The sequence below is a fragment of the Mytilus edulis genome, chromosome 4, assembly GCF_963676685.1.
Source record: "Mytilus edulis chromosome 4, xbMytEdul2.2, whole genome shotgun sequence".
NCBI lineage: Eukaryota > Metazoa > Mollusca > Bivalvia > Mytilida > Mytilidae > Mytilus > Mytilus edulis.
This window is the reverse complement of record NC_092347.1, coordinates 21,135,908-21,160,433: the sequence shown is the minus strand read 5'-3', so window position 1 is coordinate 21,160,433 and position 24,526 is coordinate 21,135,908. Positions and strand designations below refer to the sequence as shown.

General features: G+C 31.8%; 1 protein-coding gene and 1 long non-coding RNA gene across 2 annotated transcripts; both read right to left on the bottom strand.

The window, feature by feature from the left end:
* Positions 1–4,062: 4,062 nt before the first annotated feature.
* Positions 4,063–5,671, bottom strand: LOC139518398 (uncharacterized). Its single transcript, XR_011663332.1, has 3 exons — positions 5,616–5,671; positions 4,494–4,547; positions 4,063–4,116 (listed from the first exon to the last, which is right to left on the bottom strand). It is a non-coding gene; the product is annotated as an uncharacterized lncRNA (long non-coding RNA).
* A 3,556-nt stretch (positions 5,672–9,227) lies between these two features.
* Positions 9,228–13,756, bottom strand: LOC139521292 (uncharacterized). Its single transcript, XM_071314766.1, has 3 exons — positions 13,690–13,756; positions 11,143–11,375; positions 9,228–9,478 (listed from the first exon to the last, which is right to left on the bottom strand). Exons 2-3 carry the CDS (start codon positions 11,366–11,368, stop codon positions 9,228–9,230), a joined length of 477 nt encoding a protein of 158 aa, XP_071170867.1. The 5' UTR covers positions 11,369–11,375; positions 13,690–13,756.
* Positions 13,757–24,526: the final 10,770 nt, after the last annotated feature.

The window sequence follows — 24,526 nt, the reverse complement described above, 5'->3', positions numbered from 1 at the left end:
ATACCTCTATCAGTTTAAGAAACAATTCTGATCGTATGCTTGCATCAAATTAACAAAATTAGGACTGAATTAAAGCCTGGACATTTTGACATTGTTTAAGTTTTTACTCGTGTCGACTTTTTTATATTATCAAAACATCCTGTCAGAATTTGACTAAATACCAATATCCCTATATCGTCAGGTGTATACGCTACATCAAGACAAAGCGCATAAGCAAAATCAAAAGACAAGAATACAAATTATTACCATAGCAAAACAACACAATGACGGGATGTACAAGTACCGAGACACGTCGAATTGATCACTACAAAACTAAGCTCATGTGTCATTAAAGACGAAAAAGGCCTAAAGACAAAGCACATTTTCAGAAACAAATAACATTCATAAAACAATACTCCATAGCACATCAACACAAATACTAAATGTACAAGTACCGAGTCATGTCAACACACTGTTGGCTGCTTAGTCAATTTGAAGATCATACACCGATGTATGAGTACCTGATGTTTTTTTTTATTCCCTAAAATAGTTTCATTTTTACCAATAAATTGAATTCTTAATTATTTGAAATTTAGCAATATGATCACAATTTAAACATTAAAGCTCCGATGCTCTCTTCATTTGATTTCTTTGTCAGCGTGGGACCAGTCCGTCTTGCGAATAATTATCATAAGGGGAAAAAACTGGACAGTTAGTCAGTGATTTTAATGACTATAATTACTTTATATAAATTAACAGTGCTCTTACCGGTTTGGGATTTTTCTTTTTGTTGTTCAGCTTTCAGCTTTCAGTTTCCTGTTTTCTTCTTCTAAGACATATAATTGTTTTTCTTATGTATTATGTATAATTTATTTATAAATAAACTCATGTCGCCTGCTCTATAGTCGGATTGTTGTCGCTTTGACACATTCTCCATTTCCTTTCTCAATTTCATTATAATAAATACCAGGAGCGAAATTTTGTATATGCGCCAGACGCACGATTCGTCTAATAAAAAAATCATCATAGATACAAGGAAAACAATTAAGACTCACCAATTACATTCGAATCAAAAGAAGTAAAACAAAATTTGAAGTTACGAAGTTTACTCGATCGAACGACGGATAGAAGGTGTAGCTACCATTCAAACCCACATTCAAAAACACAATAACTATCCCCTTTACTTTTGTATGTTTAGATATTATTATTATATGGTGGTTTAACAATTATATACCTCAATCAGTTGAAGACACAATTCTGATCGTATCCTTACATCAAATTCTAACAATCAAGTTTTAATTAAAGCCTAAATATTTTGACATTGTTAATGTTTTTACCTGTGTCGGCTTTTTAATATTATCAAAACGTCATGTCAGAATATGAATAAATACCAATATACCAATATCGTCAGGTGAATTTGCTACACCAAGACAAATCACATAAGCAAACACGAAAGACACGAATACAAATCATTACCATAGCAAAACAACACTATGATTGGATGTACAAGTACCGATACAAGTCGAATTGTTCACTACAAAGGCAAGGAAATGTGTCATTAAAGACGAAAAAGGCAAATAAACAAAACACATTTGCAGAAACAAAAGACATTAATAAAGAATCTTCCTTAGCACATCAACACAATTATTTAATGTACAATTACCGAGCAATGTCAACACACTGTTGGCTGCTAAGTCAATTTTAAGATCATACACCGATGTATGAGTACATGGTGTTCATTTTTATTCCCTTAAATAGCTTTATTTTTGATCAATAAATTAAATTCTTAATTATCTGAAATTGAGCAATGTGATCACAATTGTACATTAAAGCTCCAATGCTCTCTCCATTTGATTTCTTTGTGAGTGTGGATTCAGTACGTCTCACGAATAATAATCATAAGGGAAAGAACTGGACAGTTAGTCAAAAATTTTAAAGACTATTATTACTTTATATAAATGTACAGTCATCTTACCGGTTTTGGATTTTTCTTTTTGTAGTTCAGCTTTCAGTTTCCTGTTTTCTTCTTCTAAAACATAGTATTTTTTTTTATGTATTATGTATAATTTATGTATAAATAAACTCATGTTGTCTGCTCTATGGTCGGGTTGTTGTCGCTTGGACACATTCCCAATTTCCTTTGTCAATTTTATTATAATAAATATCAGGAGCCAAATTTTGTATATGCGGCAGACGCACGATTCGTCTTCAAAAGACTCACCAGTTACATTCGAATCAAAAGAAGTAAAACAACATTTGAAGGTACGAAGTTTACTCGATCGAACGACGGATAGAAGGTGTAGCTACCATTCAAACCCACATTCAATAACACAATAACTATCCCCTTTACCGTTATTTATTAAGATATTAATATAATATCGTGGTTTAAAAATTATATACCTCTATCAGTTTCAGAAACAATTCTGATCGTATCCTTACATCAAATTCTAATAATTAAGATTTAAAGAAAGCCTAAATATTTTTACATTGTTAATATTTTTACCCGTGTCGGCTTTTTAATATTATCAAAACGTCATGTCAGAATATGAATAAATACCAATATACCAACACTACAAACTGCTCAGAGTCTGAATTGACCAGTGTTTGTGCTCGACCAGTAAAATCAAGCACATATTTTACTCGACTAGTCTCGACATTGTCTCGATTGTACTTAACTGTACTTAAGTGTACTCGAATAGGTCTCGACTTTACTTAATTAGTCTGATTCAGTACCTGATGATCTTTGTGTAGTCTGAAATGGTCTTGACCAAGGCTCGACCTGTCTTGACTAATCTCGACCTGTCTCGACTAGTCTCGACGCAGTCTCAACCAGTCTTGACTTGATGAAAATCCGAGTTGATTTGAAAAAGTTATTAAAAAATTTAAAGTGTACTATCTCTATTTCGTTGGAACTGCAAATTCTAGCTTTTTTTTTACCTAGATTAATTTAATTCTTGAATTTGACAGTAATACAACAAAAAACAAAATGACATGGGATTCAGTAAGCGTAATATATATCTAAGATAGCTGCATAGTTTGATGAAAATCCAAGTTGATTTGAAAAAGTTCTAAAAAAAATTAAAGATGCCTATCTGAATTTATATAATAATTTTTATTTTTACCTATTGTAAAATTAAATTCTTTCATTTCGAAGCAATAAATCAAACTACCTAATAAGCATGAATTTTGTAAGATCAATATTTAATTTAGTAAGATGGGCTGATTTACACCAGTCAAAACTAAATTTGAAGGTCAAGACTAGTCGAGACAGGTCGAGACTAGTCAAGACAGGTCGAGACAGGTCGATTCTTGGTCAAGACCATTTCAGACTACACAAAGATCATCAAGTACTGAATCAGACTAATTAAGTGAAGTCGAGACCTAGTCGAGTACAGTTAAGTACAGTCGAAACAATGTCGAGACTAGTCGAGTAAAATGTGTGTTCGATTTCACTGGTCGAGCACACAAACTGGTCAATTCAGACTCTGAGCAGTTTGTAGTGCGATATTGTCAGGTGAATTCGCTACATCAAGACAAAGCACACAAGCAAACACGAAAGACACGAATACAAATTATTACCATAGCAAAACAACACAATGACGGGATGTACAAGTACCGATACACGTCGAATTGATCACTAAAAAACCAAGTAAATGTGTCCTTAAAGATGAACAAGGCATATAGACAAAGCACATTTGCAGAAACAAAAGACAATAATAACAAAAATATTACATAGCACATCAACACAAATATGAAATATACAATTACCGGGCAATGTAAACACACTGTTGGGTGCTTAGTCAATTTGAAGATCATACACAGATGAATGAGTACCTGATGTCTATTTTTATTCCCTAAAATAGCTTTATTTTTTACCAACAAATTGAATTCTTAATTATTTAAAATTGAGCAATATGATCACAATTGTACATTAAAGCTCCGATGCTCTCTCCGTTTGATTTTCTTTGTGAGTGTGGGATCAAAACGTCTCTCGAATAATAATCATAAGGGAAAAAAAACTGGACAGTTAGACAGTAATTTTAATGACTATTATTACTTTATATAAATGTACAGTTCTCCTACCGGTTTTTGATTTTTCTTTTTGTAGTTCAGCTTTCAGTTTCCTGTTTTCTTTTTCTAAAACAAAGTAATTTTTTAATGTATTATGTATAATTTATGTATCTTTGACACATTCCCCATTTCCATTCTCAATTTTATTATCATCATAGATACCAGGAGTGAAATTTTGTATATGCGCCAGACGCGCGTTTCGTCTACAACAGACTCATCAGTGACGGAAAAAAAACATCATTTAAAGAAAAGGAGTTTACTCGGTGGAACGAAGGCTAGCTACCATTCAAATCTACCTTCAATAATACAATAATTATCCCCTTTACTTTACAGTTTAACATCTAAAAAAATGAAATACCGACAGAAAAATCGAAAGTTGCTAAATTCAAAAATGGTTCTCCGTAAAAAAAAAAATGACATATATGTATATAAGTAACTGTTACCTTTTTCGGATTTTTCTTTTTGTAGGTCAGCTTTCAGTTTTCTGTTTCCTTCTTCTAGAACAAAGCGATAATCATAAACATTTTTTAGGAAAATTTAAAGAAAATTGAGAATAAAAATGGGAAAAACTGTCAAAGAGACAACAACCCGACCAACGAGCAAATAACAGCCGAAGGTCAACAACGGGTCTTCAACGAAGCGAGAAAATCCCGCATCCGGAGGTGGACTCTTGCTGGCTCCCAAAACAATGTGTACTAGTTCAGTGAAAATGGTTGTCATTATAAAAATTATATATTGTTTCTGCCCAACTGTTGGTGACAAACGCAAATGGTTTAACAAACAATCAATGTATAAAACATTATTTAGAATTAAAGTTTAGAAAGTGGAGTGACTACCCAAACCCATCTTCAATATCACATAAATTCACCCCCTTACTTGAATAATTCAACATCGGCCTCTTCCTCGGAGTTCGGTTTTTTTATATTTTACTTTCTTCTATAATTCGATGATTGGCATACTGACAGAACATCTCGTAATGAGGGAAAATATTGTTATTGTTTTCCTTTAAACTTTAATTATCAAATTTCTGTCCTGTTCAGTATTTTTTCACGAATGTCACATTACCAAATTAGACTTACTTAATAAATCATCGGATTTGTATTTATATAAGCAACATGACGGGTTCCACCCATTACGAAGGTTCTGCACTTTCTCCGTCAGTCCTTGCTGTCATCCATGGTTTTTTGGTAGGGTTCGTGTTGCTAGGTTTTCAGTTGTCTATGTTGTATTATGAATATTGTTATTTGTCTTTTCATTGTGTTTCGTTTTTGACTTGCATTGCGAGTGAGTTTTCGACTTATGAGCTTGAATACCCTTTTGTACCGCTGTCTTCCATTGAACACACATTAATGATTCAATAAGAATACAATTCAATGCAATTGTTAAAATTTGATATTTTATCTTTTCACATTAGTTCATTAATAGCACATCTATTATTTTTCATTTACATAGAAAGCATTTGAACGTGTATATATAAAATTTACCTGTTGTGTATTCTTATTTCTTAAAATAGGTTTATTATCAAGCATTAATTGAATAGTTTTTTATTTACTTAAAATTGTTACCTTTTTCGAATTTTTCTTTTTGTAGTTCAGCTGTTAGTTTCCTGTTTTCTTCTTCTAGAATAAAGTGATCATTATAAAAAATGTTCATATTGTTACTGACCTACTGTTATGTTGGTAAGAATAGAATGTGTTTTTACAATCAATTAATGTACAAACATGTTTTTTTTTTAAATTAACAAAGTGTGTTCGTTCGAATGACGAATGGAAAGTGAAGCGACATGTACCACTCAAACCTATCTTTAAAATCAAAATAAATCATGCCCTTAAATGGACAGTTCAACACCAGCCATTTCCTTGGAGTTTAGTATTTTAGTTGTCGTATTTTCTACTAAGAATTCACGATTGGCATACTGACAGAACATCATTTTCTCGATATACTGATCACAATGTGAGCAAATATTGTCATTTAAATTCCTTCCTTCCTTACCACATGAGGTCATCCAAGGTTTTTTTTATGAAGGGTTAATGTTGCTCGGTTTTCAATTATCTATTTTGTGTTATGCATATTGTTATCTATCTTTTTATTGTATTTTGTTTTTGACTTCATTGAGAGTTAGTTTTCGACTTATGGGCTTGAATTTCCTTTTAAATCATTTGGATGCATTGCACACACATACCTTATTCTATAAGAATACAATTTATTTCAACTGCTAAAATTTGATATTTTTTTCTGTTAAAATTAGTTCATAAATAGCAATATTTCATAATTTTGATTTATATCGGAACTATTAGTACCTGTTGTGTATTTCTATTACTTCAAAAAAGTTCATTATCAACCATTTGAAGGTGTAATACCACCAATGATTTTCTCCCATTAATGTTTGTTAAATTTGCACTTTTAAAAACATTGTGCAGAATTTATCGTTGTTTCAAATAAAGAAATACTTGGCATGAGTAAAGTTTTATTCTGTCCAGTACTATAGAAAAAAAATCGCATAACATTTCACTGCATATAAGAAAATAACCATCACTGGAAGTTAACCAATCAAAGTTCCCCCTTATTTAACCTGTGTACAAGTTTTAGTAACCATGTAAGCTCAAGTTTCCAAAATATTCTATAGAAACCCCAGATAAAAAAAATAATGGTGCTCTGAAATACCGAAGACATATGTTTATGACACAAAAAATGTTTTATTGCAATAAAATTACAATTGTAGTCAAAGCTTCAATGCTGTCTCAATTTGATTTTCTTTATTAGCTTGGAATCAGTACGTCTCCTGATGAATAATCATTAGAGTAAAAAGAAGAACTGAAAAGTTAATCAGTAATTTTAATAAAATTCAATATTGTACTTTATGTAAATGTACGGTACCCTTACCTTTTATTAATTTTTCAATTTGTAGTTCAGCTTTCAGTTTCCTGTTTTCTTCTTCTAAAACATAGTATTCATTATAAAGTTTTCATATGTTTTCGGTCCAAATGTAAGCTTGCGGCCTAGAACATATCATTCTAAGGGACGTCATTGAAGAATTTACCTCACAACACCAACACACTGGTGGCTGCTTTTTCGATTGGTAGATCTCAATCCGCTGTATGATTAGTTGTTGTTTTTATTTCTTCAAATATTGTTTTATTGTTAACCATTTGAAAATGAGATGTGCGATTAAAATTGTAAACTAAAGCATTTACATTAGAAGCATTGAATCAGAAAGTATCCCTATGAATAATCATTAGTGAAAAAAAGAAAATTGAAAGTTAGTCAGTATATTTGAATGTTAATCATTAACTTTCATCCGCTAAATAAGAAACATTTAACGTTGCAAGATTCAAAATGGTCCTCTGTCAGAGAAAATAAAATATATGTATGTGTTAGTAACTGTTACCTTTTTAGAATTTTTCTTTTTGTAGTTCAGCTGTTAGTTTCCTGTTTTCTTCTTCTAGAATTAAGTGATGATTATAAACGTTTGATATTTTTTCTGCCTAACTGTACTGCTGTTGACAAAAGGTAATGTTTTGATATACATTTTATGTATAAAATATTATTTAAATTTAATAAAGTTTGTCAGGTCGAAGGATGGATAGAGAGTGAAGCGTTCCCTCAAAACCTATCTTCAATATCACAACAAATCATCTCCTTAATCGAACAGTTTAACATTAGCCTTTTCCTTGGAGTTCGGTATTTTCGTTAATTTACTTTCTTCTACTACGACTTGACCATACTGACAGTACACATGATGTTCCCGCAATGATGATCGAAACGGGGGAAAATAGTGTTATTGAAATGAAAACAACAATTGAAGTAGTCTTTTAAATTGTAATCATCAAATTTCATTCATTTTTTTCACGAATGTCACACTACGAAATAAGACTAACATTATATATCAGCGGAGTTGTAATTAAACGAGCAGTTTGACGGGTTCCACATATTGAGCAGAATTTGCTCTTCTTTCCTTACCTTTCATTGTTTAAGGATTTGTGTCGTTTAGTCTTCGGTTGTCGTTGTTGTGTTTGTATATTCTTATTTATCTTTTAATCGTATTTCGTTTTGTTTTAACAAGACATTGACTGAATGTTGATGTTAGATTTAAATAAATAGTGTTTGAAACCAAAATAAATAAAACATGGTGAAAATTTCCTAATCCGGAGTTAACTCCGGTATCAATAATGGTTGGATCAAAAATAGCTAAAGGCAACAGTAGTATACCGCTGTTCAAACTCATAAATCCATGGACAAAAAACAAAATCGGGGTAACAAACTAAAACTGAGGGAAGCGTATTAAATACAAGAGGAGAACAACGACACAACACTACAATGTAACACACACAGAAACGGACTAAGCATCAGACAAAATCCCACGAGAATAACAAACACAACATCAAAACCCAATACATGAACCTGGGATAGGCAAGCACCGTGACACGTCTTATCGCAATGTCAATCTACACTCAAAAATAAGAGAAAACAAACGACGCAACGCCAAATTGTAACACACACAGAAACGAACTATAATATAACAACAATAGAACGTGTTATCCCATTATAATGTAAAAATATGTATCCGTGGAATCATCAAAATTCAAACCAAATTCTATTATTTAGGAAGTTATTGTGTAAACGTTTTAATCATTCCATCACAGTTCAAATTGATATGTAAGTATATATCATGTTTGCTCTTTTCTTCATAGCAGAATACTTAATATATTTAAAGGATCATTTAACTGAATTATAGTATATTTTGTAAGATTTCGTAGATCTATGAATGCTGACAATCGAAAGGACATTATTGTCGACTAGATTTAAACGCCCATTCAAAGCATTTTTAAATCAAATAACCAATGTTTTTATAAGAATATAGATAAGTTGTTATATCTGTTCGACAAATTAATATTAAATGTTTTGGATTGTTCAGTCAACTTAACAAAACGTAAGGTTTTTTGTTATAGAAGTTCTCCTGGAAGCATATTTACACGATAGCGTACTGTTTTTTTTTAAGTTAAGGAAACCAATGCATGAATAGTTCAGATTTTAAGCAAGTAATCAGTAAGTCTAACAATGAATAAATGTTAGGGAAAAGTAGTAGAAATGAAAGAGTTGTTTGGTAACTTCAATTTTTTTTATTAGTTCTTAAATGTTATTAAAACAAACACAATTTGCTATATTCACAAGTTGTTCTATTGAATACAGAAAGAAAATAAAAATATACCTAAGTAACTCTTATCTTTTTTGGATTTTTCTCTTTTTAGCTCAGATTTCAGTCTCCTGTTTTGTTTCTGTAGAACATGGTTATCATGGAAAACGTTTTCATTCTTTGTCGGCCCAATTGTTTTTGAACGACAAGTCTTCAGTTCTGTTGATAAAATTTCTAACTGATCAGATATTCTAAAAATATCTTCTTTTAAATGAAAGCCATTCTTTTGGTAATCTGAAAAATTTAAAGTTAATTAATGAGATACATAAGAACTGAGGCCTAATACTACTATTGAAGAAGGATCCGTAAATGACATCTTTAACACCAAACTATTGATTTAAGTTTACTAATGTGATTATGTATTTATATTATTACACAAAAGACTGATATAAAAAACTATTTCTCGTTTGCAATTGTATTAAGTTATATTATCGATTTGAAAAATATCATGTTTTTCTGTACCTTTGAAATAACTCTTAAGACGAATACTGCTGAAATAACAGTGAAAGTGACAGGAATTCGTATCTTCAGGTTTTGTATTTTGATCCGTTTTTAGTTATTTTGAGGATTTTTTTTATTGTATTTGTGTTAATTATTTATAATATCGACTATAAAAATGATAAAAACTGACACTATCAGTTAATTGTGATATGAAAAAGGCTGGTCAATTCAAAATAAGTAACCTATGTCATATAATTAGTTTCTATGTATCGTTTCAATTAATATTTGTTTCATCAATAAAAAACCAATAAGATTTTCGACAGGACAAGGAAATATTTATTTAATGATATTATGATAAGGTTTTTCATTGGTTCAGTTTAAATCAACTTTAAGAAATGGTAATTGGGCTTTGAACAACTAAATGAGATTCATCCCCGATTCACATTTAGTTGTCATGTTGGTCATATTTATGTTTATCATAGCACCATCATTAAATGTTACATTGTATCACAATATGATTCTTAAAAGTCATGACGACGGTAAAGACTACCTACAAAATCTTTGATTATAAAACATATTATCAACTAACAAATAATATATTTTGAAAGGTGTGTTCGGTTATTTGTCTGTCGAAAATTTGTTAAACAGTGCAACAATGTGTCCTTATTCAAATTCTTTCCTTTTAATGCACGAGCTACTTAGGTATCGCTTATATACAGAAATATTTTGTTTGGTATACACCCGATTAAACATGTCGCTTGCAACAATCAGGACATAGAAAGGGAGACAAATACAATATTTATTAATTTAAAAGAATGACTGTCCATCTGGTATATTTTGCCCCTCTTCTTTTATAAATAAACGTAATTTAATATGATATCGAATAAACGATACTGACTTCATCCATAGATTGTGATATTAAAACAAAATGGTGAATTCTTAGTAGTACATGTACATCATTTTGTTTCGAAGTCTAGATAAAATCGATATTAATATTAAAAACAAAATTGTAGTATTTGCGAGTTGTCATAGATTTAATTTCGCAACAATAATGATGACAAGTAATCGGATTCTAAACAGGCAAAAGAATAAATCATTTAATGACTTTACAATTATGCTTAGAAATTGATTCAGTAAAGGTAACCATTATTGTCGAGGTGATAGCTTGGCTTCAAGCAACTAAATCAGACTTATTCCTAATAAAAAAAACTTATGAGTCGAAAATGAACTGACAATGCTACAGTATGGTTTAAAAAGACAAAACAATACACAATTTCTGTGACATTTGTTTTCTTATGGAGAGTAGTTTCATTGGCAATCATATCATATCTTCTTCTTTTTTTTTATATACAAAACAACATAAAAAACAAAAAAACATCAACACCAATAAAAGCTAGGGTGATCTCTGGTGCTCCGAAAGATTGTTTGCTAGCACAATGTTTAGAAAAAGGACTTACCAGGTAAGAATACGACTGTTGTCACACATATACTAATCGTTATCACAATGTTTATAACAGATACCATAGTACCATAACATAGTATGTGCCCGTTATTACATAGTTTAGAATGTGTGTCTGTCATATTTTTGGGAACATCATTCTCTACGTCATCAGAACCTTTATTGACGTCATCGTCACTGCAATCATCGTTGTCTTTACTTTCCCAAACTGCTCTTTCCGTCATTTTACAACTAATTATAAGGGTAAAATACTAAACATTATGATTCTTCGAATAAGAGTTAATTCAAAGTTGATCAATATTATTCATACGATTCAACTTTTCATACAGTTAATTACTCTGCATTACTTCATTATATTTATGATGACAGTGGTACTAATGTAGCAAATCAAAGACATAACACACTCATGAAACGCTGTCAAGACGGTGTAGATGTTGAGAATCTTCATATATAAATTATTTTAAATGCCAAAACTTCCTAAACTAATAGATAGAAGGATAGATATCTGTGATTAATGATAAATCAGAGTTGGCGAGACTTCAAAGTCGAATTATAAAGGGCAATATTTTTAGAAATCTAAAACTGATTGCATTTAATTCCGGGATGTAAGTTGTTTGAGCCTTTGTTAAAAACAATTCTGCTTTTATTTCTTTAGGAAATTGGTCTATAAAAAGTTCATGATTTTCCGCATCATTCGTGAGTGTGCATCGAGGATTCGTTTTCCTTTAAAATTCAAAATTACAAAATTATGTTTTATGACACCGTGTACGATTCTGTACCCAAAAAGTTATAGAACACTTATTTAGATCGGACCCTATGCTATTGTGTTAAGACAGTTCAAGTTGTGATTACTGTAAAGTTTTAATCATTGGACCAATAATAAAAAAAACCTTAAGAATCATCTTTTTTATCTTGATTTTTAGTGTACATCTACAAAATCATGGGCACCGTGGTTTCCAGTAGGAGAATCTCACTATCCGCTCGTCCCGAACGATGTTCAAATTAGGTTTGTAAAGAAATTGTCACGTATGAGAAGAGCGGATAATAACAAAACTAAGCCCGCGTTAACTTTTAAATCCTTTGAATAAACTCATAATAAAAGATGTATATAATAACTAATCGAAGAATTCAAATAGGGAAAAATACATATGTATTCAACAAGTGACCGAACAACACATTATTCACGAATGCGGGTAGTGTTATTTGGCCACGAGTTGAATATTTTTCAATATTTGAATTCTTTGATTAGTTATTCTTTTTTATTACTCTGGCAAATGGCTTTTTATGAAAGAAAAGAAGAAAATGTAGAGAACTATTTCTTTTTCCACGCATTTACACTTTTTTTTTATCCGACGTACTCGACGCCTATTTGTATGACGTAAGAGGAGTGCAATCACCACGTTTATTTCACATGTGAAATTATCGGTTTTTATCTCAATGGAAAATTAATATAATTCTGTGCAACCAATGTGATAAACCCAATTTACACTATAATAAAATATTTTATATTGTTTTTATCGGTATGTATTTTGATTTTGTTATCAATCAATTAAACCGAAAATATATATACAATAGCATCAATCCTCGTACGTATCAGATATTTCTATGTAGAGTATACTATATTAAGCTCTTTGATCCAAATTAGTAGGTCGATCCTATCTGAAATGATGTTTGTCTGACTAATTTTAAAAATATTAATATAAATGAAAAAAATCCCCGAAACATACAATGAACGGAATTGATAAAAATGATCAGATCGATGTGTTTGCGTATTATTTAAAGATTTTGGATAAGAACGCCTTTATAAGTTTAAATAGAGATGTCCCTCTTTTATTAAAATACTACAAAATGCAAACAAAAATGGAAAGAATAATAAAACATATAAGTATTACCAATGATTACCAAAGATGATTATCTGAAGACATAATGATGATGTAAATTACTATAAGGCACTTTACGACGACATTGACCCATGTGATAGTAATTCAACATGGTGAGACTTGCGGTTGGTGTAAAAGGCCTGTACTGTGTCACTAAGACTGACACAACTTTGTTGGCTATCAGATGTTCTTGATCATGACATTCTGATATTTTTGTATAAAAAACCCCAAGACGTTCTTTCTAGGTCAGTATTATTTATTCGGATTGACCAGTAACTATGTGACAATCTTTAAACAAGATTTTAACATGGAATTGCCGCCTCAAAACTGAATTTCGCAACTAAATAAAATGTATGGGTAAAAAGGGCGGATCCTGCTTTGCAGAAAATTTAGTGTTTATAAAAAGCTCTGTTTTTATTCTAAAGAAAACTTTTTTTCACAAACTATGGAAAGATCATGAGATATCCGTCATAAATCTTCACAATAAATGTGATCAATTGATTAGAATTAAAACGAAAATACAGTATCTATTTGCTGATTTGACCTTCACGAATGTCAATCAATTTTGTACCATTAGAAAATCGAGGCTACATCGATTAAGTTAATGCCCATGTATCTTTTAGAATAGTGTACATGTCCGTTGTTTGAGCACATATAAACCCTACCTAGTTTGTGCAAGGATGAACGAACTGTTACCTTCCTCCTTTTTACCATGGACGTTTGATACACATTTATAACAATGTTATCAATATATATTATCAATACATATTTGTTGATACCTTCTTTTAAGATAAAGTGTATGTAAGGAACGATATGAACAGATAAATTATCTTACGTAAATTGTATAATAAACTTATTATACACACCAGGGTTAACATTATGTACGCCAGACGCATGTTTAATCTGCTAAAGACTCAACATTGACGCTCGAAAAGAAAAGTTAAAAAGACCAAATAAATTACGAAATGGAAGAGCATTAAGGACCCAAAATTTCAAAATGTTTTGCCTTATAAAACTTGGGCAATCTATTCATTGAATAGACCCCAAATTGTATTTCATGCTAAACGATGATAATAGAACTATTTTAATGAAGCAGAGGAGTATAACAATACCTTAATCGGTATTAGTTGGAGGGCAATATTCGTCTATCAGGGCCATAACTAGCCTTTTATAAAAGTGAGGCAAAATATTTTTGGCCAGGGGACTGGTGGTCCGCTGAAGGCCCCATAACGTCTGAAACAAATGACGCAAAATTGTGAATTCTATTATATTGATTTGTTATCAGTAAATTAAAAGCAAACTAAACATTACTTGCATGTAATATGTTTTTCTGTGACTGTTTAAATTACGTCTTTAGACTAAATCCATTCGATGTTGGATGTGTACTGATTGATAATTTAGTCTTAGATGCATGATTTCTTATTAGTTGTTAGTGGCTTTGAACCAGCTGTAAGATCACTGAGAGTACTCTCAGATCTGTACCTAGCGTCTTTTTGTTGTTGGGATGTACAAGTACTCGGCGAGATCTACTTTTTTTTGTAGTATTTGGATTTTTATGCATCTGATGAGTTAAGCCTTTTTCAAATGATTTTTTTAGTTCGTTCTTATTTTGTACTTTTCCCCTTCTGTCCCAGGTTAGGGGGAAGGTTAGGATCCCGCTAACATGTTTAACCCCGAAACATTCTGTACAAAGGTGCCCGTCCCAAATCAGGAACCTGTAATTCAGTGGTTGTCGTTTGTTTATGTGTTACATATTTGTTTTTTCGTTCATTTTTGTAAATTTATTAGGCCGTTAGTTTGAATTGGTTTACATTGTCATTTTATGGTCTTATATAGCTGACTATGCCGTATCAGATTTACTCATTGTTGAAGGCCGTACTGTGACCTATAGTTGTTAATTTCTGTGTCATTTGGTCTCTTATGGAGAGTTATCTCATTGACAATCATACCACATCTTCTTTTTTTATATTAGGCTATCAGTGGTTACAGTTGTCCTTAAAGACCAAATGCCATTTGCACGTCCCTTCCGGTTGACAAAATTACCAACCATAGTTTAAGAATCAGTTGAGCACGATTATTGCCCATGTATTATTGTCAACCAAATGAAAGCACTTTCAGTTTTTAAAAGGTGTCTTCTTGTACATAACATTCATACAATTTGATACTCAATTTGGCATCAAATGGTCAATTATTCAGGTAGATAGGACATAATAATGTATAATATATATTTGCATATGACAACATGTTATTTGATGAGGTCTTGTCTCTTTTACAGATTTACTAGTATCATGGAAGTATTATATTGACAGGAACTCGAGCTCCAACAAACCGACTTCAAACGTTTATAGTGCGATGCCGCAAAATCGTTAAGTATCTGTTAATTAATTTGACATCTTTCAATTAGTTGTATCGATGCATGGGTTCAACGACGTTTTCGGGATACTCGTAAATACGGAATTTACCGAAGTAACCGGATGTATACATAAATGTCAAGGATATGACATTTAACGACCATGCCAATATTTGACAGTTGACAATTTATAGTTTTTAGGTTTTCTATGTTAATAAACTCAACATTTACAAATATTTCACTAATCAATATGGACATGCACGATTTTGATGATGAAGAATTTGAAAAAATTATCGGAGAAGAAATTGAAGAGTTTTATTGCTTTTGTAAATCTGAAACATGTTCAATAGAAAAGATGATTCCGTGTGAAGGACCCGACTGCAATACAAAATTTTTCATACATGAAATGGATTTGCTAAAATATGTTTAAGGCTGTAAGGTGACCTATAGTTGAAAACTTCTGTTTCATTTGATCTCTGGTGGAGAGTAGTCTTATTGGCAATCATATCTTCTTATTTTTATATTTAATTATAATAAATGTCTTGTGTAAGGAAACGAATAGTTGTAATCTGCATGTATAATTGAGGTTTACTGCTAACAAATCACTTGTTGAATTGTTTACTGAAAGTCCGGTGTCAAATGTTTCATTCATTTCAAGAAAAAGAAAATTTTATAAATTTCCCAAAACAAATCCGTCAGACGCCAGAGCAATCTCGGACCAGGTTGAATTTAAAAAAAAAAAGACGGTGTACATGTAATCTGTGTTTTAACTTGATACATACTATATGGAGAGACAATCACGGGCGTATAATTATCCACCTCTTAGTGCTTAAAACAATTTCTATAAATATGTAAAGTTACATTTTACGATCGAGAAAACTATTAATATTTGTGTTACACTCGATTAAAATTTACAATCTTTAACTTAAAATTTGAGTTATCAGGCGCCATCAGGCACACTACACGGACATCAAATTATTTTCTGCAAACACTCTACTTCAGAGTCATGTAATCTGCATAATCCGATATTTTCCGATTTCCTAGTTCTAGTGATAAAAACATATTAGACAAAACTAAAAATAATCTTACCTTCTTTCCAAATACAGTTAATTTTCTTTTGTCATTCTGTTAATGTATATGGACCGATTTTTAAGATTGTTTCAGCTGTAGTCTTTAATTATTGAATAGAAACAGGTGTCGTTATTCATGTAGCGATTCGCAATTAGCCACGGGAGTTTCCGTGTTTATTTACATTGGCAGGTAGATTAGACCATCGATAACAGATCACGTGATAAGATCAGTTTCTGTAAAGTACACACGCGAGGGCGGCATCGCAGATACCCCACAAAGGAGTTATCACATACTTGACATACTGAGTCGGAACCTTTTATTTTCCTAAAGAAATCAGTGGGGTGCGAATGTGTTAATTTTTCGTTGGAGTTCCTGTCAATATAATACTTCCATGCTAGTATGTACTGAAGATTATAAGAAACAAATCCAATAAAACGAGAATCAAGAGCCACTGGGTATTGATTATCGATTGGTCTCAAATACGAACAATCTTTATGGTTGGGTTTTCGAAAATAAAAGTCTAACACTTTGCCGTACAGATAATTCTAATATCAATATAAAAAATAAAATCAGTGTTTCCTGATATACCAGATAATGATAAAAAGATAATATGAGTTTGGTCTGACCAGGTTGATTGATTACTTAGAATGGGATCGTCCAGTTATTATTGTCAGAGGTCAAAGATGTGTAAACGCTCGAGGAATGTGGCTTGACGTAAAACTAGTAGGTACTGCTTTTGATCAGATGTCAGATTATATTCAAGGTCAACTAACACTGGAACTTCATAAATCATATTTTGTTCTTGTGTCTAATCATAGATATATCTATGTATCAAATGTGATCAATATTTGATATTTAATATCTAATTAAATGTCTTATTCGTTTATGTAATTATTAACCTTCAAAATCCGATCATTAATGATTCTATTATGTCAAAATGTCTATTAAATATACCGATCAATCCTAATGTTTGTTTGTGTTGCTCAGTAATTTACAAAGTCATACCAGAATGTTCTTCATCTGTAATTTATACATAATACCCTGCATCAGAGTAATAATGTGTGGTGTGTATATTCAGGATGAAGGTGACCATTAAACATGACAAGATGAAACGATCGACTATAACAATAAACAGAACGGATGGAAAACGACTGTCAAATGTCTGACTTGATACAGACATTGTCCAGCTTTACCGAACTTTCATTATCTTTTAATATTATATTATAATCTAAATTTTAAAATATTTTGTCCTCGAACATTACTGGCGAGACATTGACAAAATGCGTTTCTTGTTCTTGGTATTGCTATAAAAACAAAACCAAAGAAACACTCTTGGGTGTCCATACACTGTATGTCTTAAACTGGTGTTCTTTCTTTTTCTACGATGAAGTTCTGTACAAAAAGGTGGTCGCCTTTAAGCTAATGAAACAAGTCTTTCTATAGGTGGGGTCGAAAGTATATAAAAAGAACTGGGTTGATTACAACAAATATAAGAGTGATTAAAGGTAAGAACTAATCATGCGGCCAATTTTGCTTGCTTTGATAAACCGTGAGTTTTTTATTTTTTTTTTATTTTATTCTTGTGGTTTTATGATCATGTATTACAGTTTACATGAGGATACACAATTTTTTGTACTGGTTTTAGATGTCAATTCTGTTTTGTACCTTTAAAAATCAATGATAAACACAAATAGCTGCATTACAATCATAAAACAAGTGAAACTGCGAGCTACTGCTCACTGATGATACACCCGCCGCAAGTGGATAATATTAATAGTGTAAAAATATGCAAGTGTTCGGTAAACAGGAAGTTGTCGAGTGATGAATCTGAAAACGCATCACACGGTATAGCTGACTAGTAAAAATCCTGAAACCAAATTTCAGAAATCCTTGTATTGTAGTTCCTGAGAAAAATGTGACGAAAATTGTTAACTTGGTTATCATGTGTAAAATCATACAAGTGTTCGGTAAACAGGAAGTAGTCGAGTGATGAATCTGAAAACGCATCACACGGTATAGCTGACTTATATAAATCCTGAAACCAAATTTCAGAAATCCTTGTATTGTAGTTCCTGAGAAAAATGTGACGAAAATTTTCAACTTGGCTATCATGTGTAAAATCAGACAAGTGTTCGGTAAACAGGAAGTTGTCAAGTGATGAATCTGAAAACGCATCACACGGTGTGGCTGGCATATATAAATGTTGATACCAAATTACAGAAAGGGCGGATGTGTAGTTCCTGAGAAAAATGTAACGAAAGTTTCATGGGACGGACTGACTGACGGACGGACGGACTGATGGACTGATGGACGGACGGACTGACAGACAGAGGTAAAACATTATACCCCCCCCCTTTTTTTAAAGCGGGGGTATAAAAACGAGATAAATAAAGTCGATAGGAGTTTGCCTACCAACGTTCGTATTTCAACCAAAGATGAAGAACTGGATCTTCCATCATTGTATTGGATACCTAAACTACATAAGTGTCCTTACAAACAACGGTATATTGCTGGGTCTTCCAAGTGCTCCACGAAACCTCTTTCTAAATTATTAACATCTATTTTATCAGAAATCAAAGACGGGCTTCAAAGTTATTGTGAAACTGCCTATTCTAGAGGTGGCGTGAATCAGATGTGGATACTTAAAAATTCCAAAGATCTTTTAGAGTACATACAATCTAACTCTCTTTCATCTTGTAACAGTATTAAAACATTTGACTTTTCTACTCTTTACACAAGTATTCCACATTCCAAACTAAAAGACAAATTGAAAGAGTTGGTATTACTTTGCTTCATAAAAAAGAATGGCCAACGTAGATACAAGTATCTTGTCTTAGGGAGGGATAAATCATACTTTGTAAAGAATCACTCTGATTCAAACAAAAAAATCTCTGAAACCGATATTATCAAGATGCTTGATTTCTTGATTGACAACATATTTGTTACGTTCGGAGATAATGTTTTTCAACAGACTCTACTTGCCGACTTATTTCTTTATTATTATGAGGCTACTTCATGCAGGAACTTCTTAGGAAGAAAGATAAGAAGTTAGCAATATCCTTTAATTCTACTTTCCACTATATAGATGACGTTCTTTCACTAAACAATTCAAAATTTGGTGACTATGTGGAACGCATCTATCCCATCGAATTGGAGATAAAGGATACTACAGATACAGTTTAGTCGGCTTCATATCTTGACTTACATCTAGAAATTGACAATGAGGGTCGGTTGAAAACAAAACTTTACGACAAAAGAGATGATTTCAGCTTTCCAATTGTGAACTTCCATTTTTAAGAAGTAACATTCCAGCAGCATCTGCATACGGGGTATATATCTCCCAATTGATACGATATTCCCGTGCTTGCATTTCCTATCATGATTTTCTTGATAGAGGGTTACTGCTCACAAGGAAGCTATTAAACCAAGAGTTCCAAATGGTGAAGTTGAAATCATCCCTTCGTAAATTTTACGGACGCCATCACGAGTTGGTTGACCGTTATGGAATAACCGTTTCACAAATGATATCGGATATGTTCCTTACGTCGTAACTACAATCTCCTTCCCTTTCATGAATGTGACCTACCGAATTAGACTATTTACCGGATTTGTAATCACATAAGCAACACGACGGGTGCCACATGTGGAGCAGGATCTGCTTACCCTTCCGGAGCATCTGAGATCACCCCTAGTTTTTGGTGGGGTTCGTGTTGTTTATTCTTTAGTTTTCTATGTTGTGTCATGTGTACTTTTGTTTTTCTGTTTGCCTTTTTTCATTTTTAGCCATGACGTTGTCAGTTTGTTTTAGATTTATGAGTTTGACTGTCCCTTTGGTATCTTTCGTCCCTCTTTTAATGTCAGATAAGTATATTGACCAATCAGAAAACTCTTTCTATTTCTGACAAGATGAATAAAAAGCGGAGTTAAAACTCGGTCTGAATGTTAAAGACGTACAGTTTGTGGATATTGCAGATGATTCTCTACATGACGATGAAACCGAAACAGGAAATGAAGATCCACTGCCGTCTGCATGACCGTCAGAAATTGCGTTTTCATCGTTCCAAATGTAGATACTGGAGGCTGAAAATCTGGTAATTATTGTGAAATTGTGTATGCATTAAGGATCCTTCCATTGAGTGTTGGTGAAATCCAATTTGCGATGAGGTCATAGGAACATACCCATTATTAATCCGTGTGTAGAATTTATTTGATGAACTATCAGCTGTTTATATACAACTTTTTCATGGCATTTCTACGTCTAAAATCTCCTATGCAAATTCTTCTAAGTGAATAGACCAATAGTTGCTTTTGCCGTTATCGGACCTGCCAATTTTCACGAAACACTCATTAAGAGAAAGATTATGTTGTATACTGTTTCTCCATGCTTTTTCTTTGTTATTGTAGAAAAGGGAAAATTATCCATTATGTAATGATATATGGCGCTGAGTAACATTTCTTGTTTGGTTTACTCAGTATTGCCATTGAAATCATAGAGATGTAGGAGTGTGATGGCTTCTGTTTGATATTACTGTAAGATAATCCCTGCTTAATTGATCTGTCTGAATACAACTGAACCTACAAAAATAATGATAAATATTTTATAATATAAAACCAAAGATAAATAAAAGAAAACAATGAAGACATTTTTTTTAAGTCTGTGCAACAAAGCACATTTTTTATGTTCCTTCAAACAGATCTTTTTACAGATGTCTGTTTGAGTTGTAATGCACATATATTCTAATGTTTAATAATATTGACCTAAAACTCTCTAAAAATTGCCACAATCTTGAACTGTTAACCAGACTTTTTAGAAAAAAGCCTTCTTAGAGCAAAATTAAAAAGAAAAATGTTTACCTGAAGCGGGCATTGCCAGTTTATTTATTAATCAATTATTGTTTTTGAGATTATTATTAGATGTACATTGAATTTGAATAATTTTAATGATACAACATACCTGTGTTATAGATTCATCAATGTTACTGTAGCTACTGTCAGATTAACTCGTATAAAGAGACGGTGTCCCAACTCCATCACCCATTCTTGATATAGAATCTCGTTTAACTATTTCTTGATCTCCCGTTGGCTTAGATAGATGCTGAACTGTGAATTATTCATGATTCCAAGATTAAGAAGAATAATCTCGTTGAAGAAAATTACAGAATGAATTATATTGTTTGCGTTTCAGACTATATAGCTGTAAAAACTGTTGACATCCTGGTAAGCGCTGTTTTTTTCACAGTTTCAAAACTCGTGATAATTTTCAAATGGCATTATTTTTCAGTTAACGGGTCAAATTCTTCAATAACATTTCAGTATTGAAATGTATGATGACAGTTGACTGTGAAAATTGTATATATGTGTTATCAACAGAAATGATAACATTATCTAATTTAAACAATTACCACTTGATAATATCTTATAATATCTATATTGAAAATTAGAATAGTAAAAATAACAAATACAACATCGACATCAAGGGAGTAAGAGAGAAAAAAGCTAAGATAAAATACATTGAAAAAGGACAAAGAATAGGATGAAGTGCTGAGACACATGTCGCCACTCACAGATCTGTTTTGCAAATAAAGCTCCAGCTGAATACACAGTGGCTTTGTCGTGTTGACCTTTATGAATGTCTTTGCAGAAAAACATAGTGTGCTTATGATAATGATAGGATGCAGTTTTATTGGTGAGGTTCGTGTTGCACAGTCTTAAGTTTTCAATTTTGCTTTTTGTGTACTATTGTTTGTCTTTTGTCTGTTTTCGTTTTTAAACATGGTGTTGTCAGTTTATTTTTGATTAACACATTTTAATGTTTCTTTGGTATCTTACGCCTCCCTTTTTCATTATTTAGGGGCTATATTTCAAGTATTTGTTATGCTTGTGATTTTTTATATTCGTATAAACAATTTTGATTTTAGAGGTAACAGAACTGATTGAAGAGAACCACCTGCTTTTACAGAAAAACTGATAAAATTTGTCAATTCGGGCTCAGGTGCATAGCTGTGTTTTTCGTATTACATCTTCTTATTGCTCTATTACTACAGTATTAACTGCAATTTTTCGTTACTTTGAATAAATGTTCATTATAGTAGCACTGACTTCAAATTCCGCTATACCGTTCAGATCATCAGCGTTTGTATATGATCTTGGATTTAAGATATTTTGACTACTTGTTTCACTGAAGAACTAATGTTTGTCAAGATCGGCCATGCTTTCGTTACTGGCATGAAATAGCGGATATTAATTGAATAAAGATTGCTGATATAAACTTTTGGAAAATGTTATAAAATGTTTATATATTTCCGTCATGCAATGCTTTTATTCCTTAAAGGGATAAGGCATATTTTAATTCCTTATCTATTCTATCAGATCTCCAACATTTGTTTATGATATAGAATTTTAGATTATGCAGGTCTCGAGCAGCACTAGAAATAATGATTTTAAAGGTACTTATTCAAAACCAACGCATTACATCCAAGGTAACATGTGGTCTATGCATGTACCAACGAGTTCAGGATTCCTATCTTTTTATGCTGGCGATGAACATATCTTGCTGACTAAGAACTACCAAAGGACACAGATGGTTTTTTTTCTATTTGATTGTAGAAGACTATTCAATATGTTTTATTTTATAGATTTTGTTCGTTTGTTTTGTTCTTATTAACTGTAACTTAATATCTCCATCAAATAAACAAATATTTTGATATGCAATTGCCAATAGGTTTATCATAGTGTTAGTACTAAATCATTCATAGAAAGATTCTTCATATAATTCGTAACACGCTATGAACGGGTCGAACCATATTTTTCTATAAGGTAACCATTAAATGTATTTTTGTTGATAATACCTGGATTCAATCCTAGTAAATATAGGTATCTTATATTCCATGTTGATGGTGTAAAGATTCAAATGTATGACAAGAAAATACAGTTAAGACATGTAACTCAGTCTTTAGTAGGAGTGATTCCCCTACTATTTTATCATTTCATTACGAAAAAGTTCAAATAAGGTTAATAAAGATAATTACGAGGACTCTTATGTATCAGTACTTTTTGTCGTTTGTCTCATTTCATCTGGTCTTGTTCTTAAATCCATTCCAGCTTTTACCCATGGATCATTACAGATTTTTCGTATGTCAATTTTTATTATGAAGCAGCATGTTTACAGAATGAATCGTATACATCCAATCTAACGTTAAAAGTGTTTCAACTAAAGGAAATTCCCCAATTAATTCCTATAAAATGCATTTTGTAATAAAAATTCTACTGAAGATATGTAATGTAAAGTATTTACAAAATCTCCAAGGACAATTGGTCAATTAAAACCGACAATAGTAAATGCTAGACTTTATCAACCAAAAGAAGAAACGGAAAGCAATTAAATTTTTTTTAACATATTATGGGCACTTTCGATAGAATTGGTGGTTTAAACCTGGTTTTATGAATCAATGTTACAATGATTTTTATTAAGCAGCTGAACATACACCACAGACATGCAACATAACGGATTTATAGTTAAATAGAAAAAACACAAATGAATTTTTCAAAAAAGCCGACGAAAGGGTTAATGTAGTCTAGTGTATATATACGTAAATCTGTGAAGGAAGCCTTCAAAAAGGTTCGTAGTTGAAAGTAAATTTGACATTTCTACCTATAACAGAATGTTTTTCACATATTCAGGAGTGCAACAGGCTAGTATCGACATCACATTACATAAAGGACAGAATAAACACATTTTATTGATCCAGTTTTGACACAGTTTAAACACTATAAACAATATCAAAATTTCAATAACAGTAACTTTTTAAAACTTTTATAACCAAAGTGATAGCTGTTTTGCAATTTTGCACCATGAATGAAATGCGAGTATCTCAATGACTCTGAATTTTATCATATATATATTGCGGTGACTGAGGACAGAATTACTTGATTTAAAAAGTAAAATCACAAACAAACTGAACTCCGAGAAAAAATTCAATCTGAAAGTCCCAAATCAAATGTCATATTCCTGACTTGATACTTAATGTATCCGTCGAATACACAAATAAACAAGGATAGCCCATATGCACTTTCATTTTCTA

Excerpts from the sequence above, each read along its gene's own strand:
- LOC139521292 (XM_071314766.1), bottom strand. The coding sequence starts at position 11,368 with ATGACGGAAAGAGCAGTTTGGGAAAGTAAAGACAACGATGATTGCAGT. Across the intron at positions 9,479-11,142 it reads AACAGTCGTATTCTTACCTG|ATTACCAAAAGAATGGCTTT; the intron begins GTAAGTCCTTTT and ends TAAATTTTTCAG.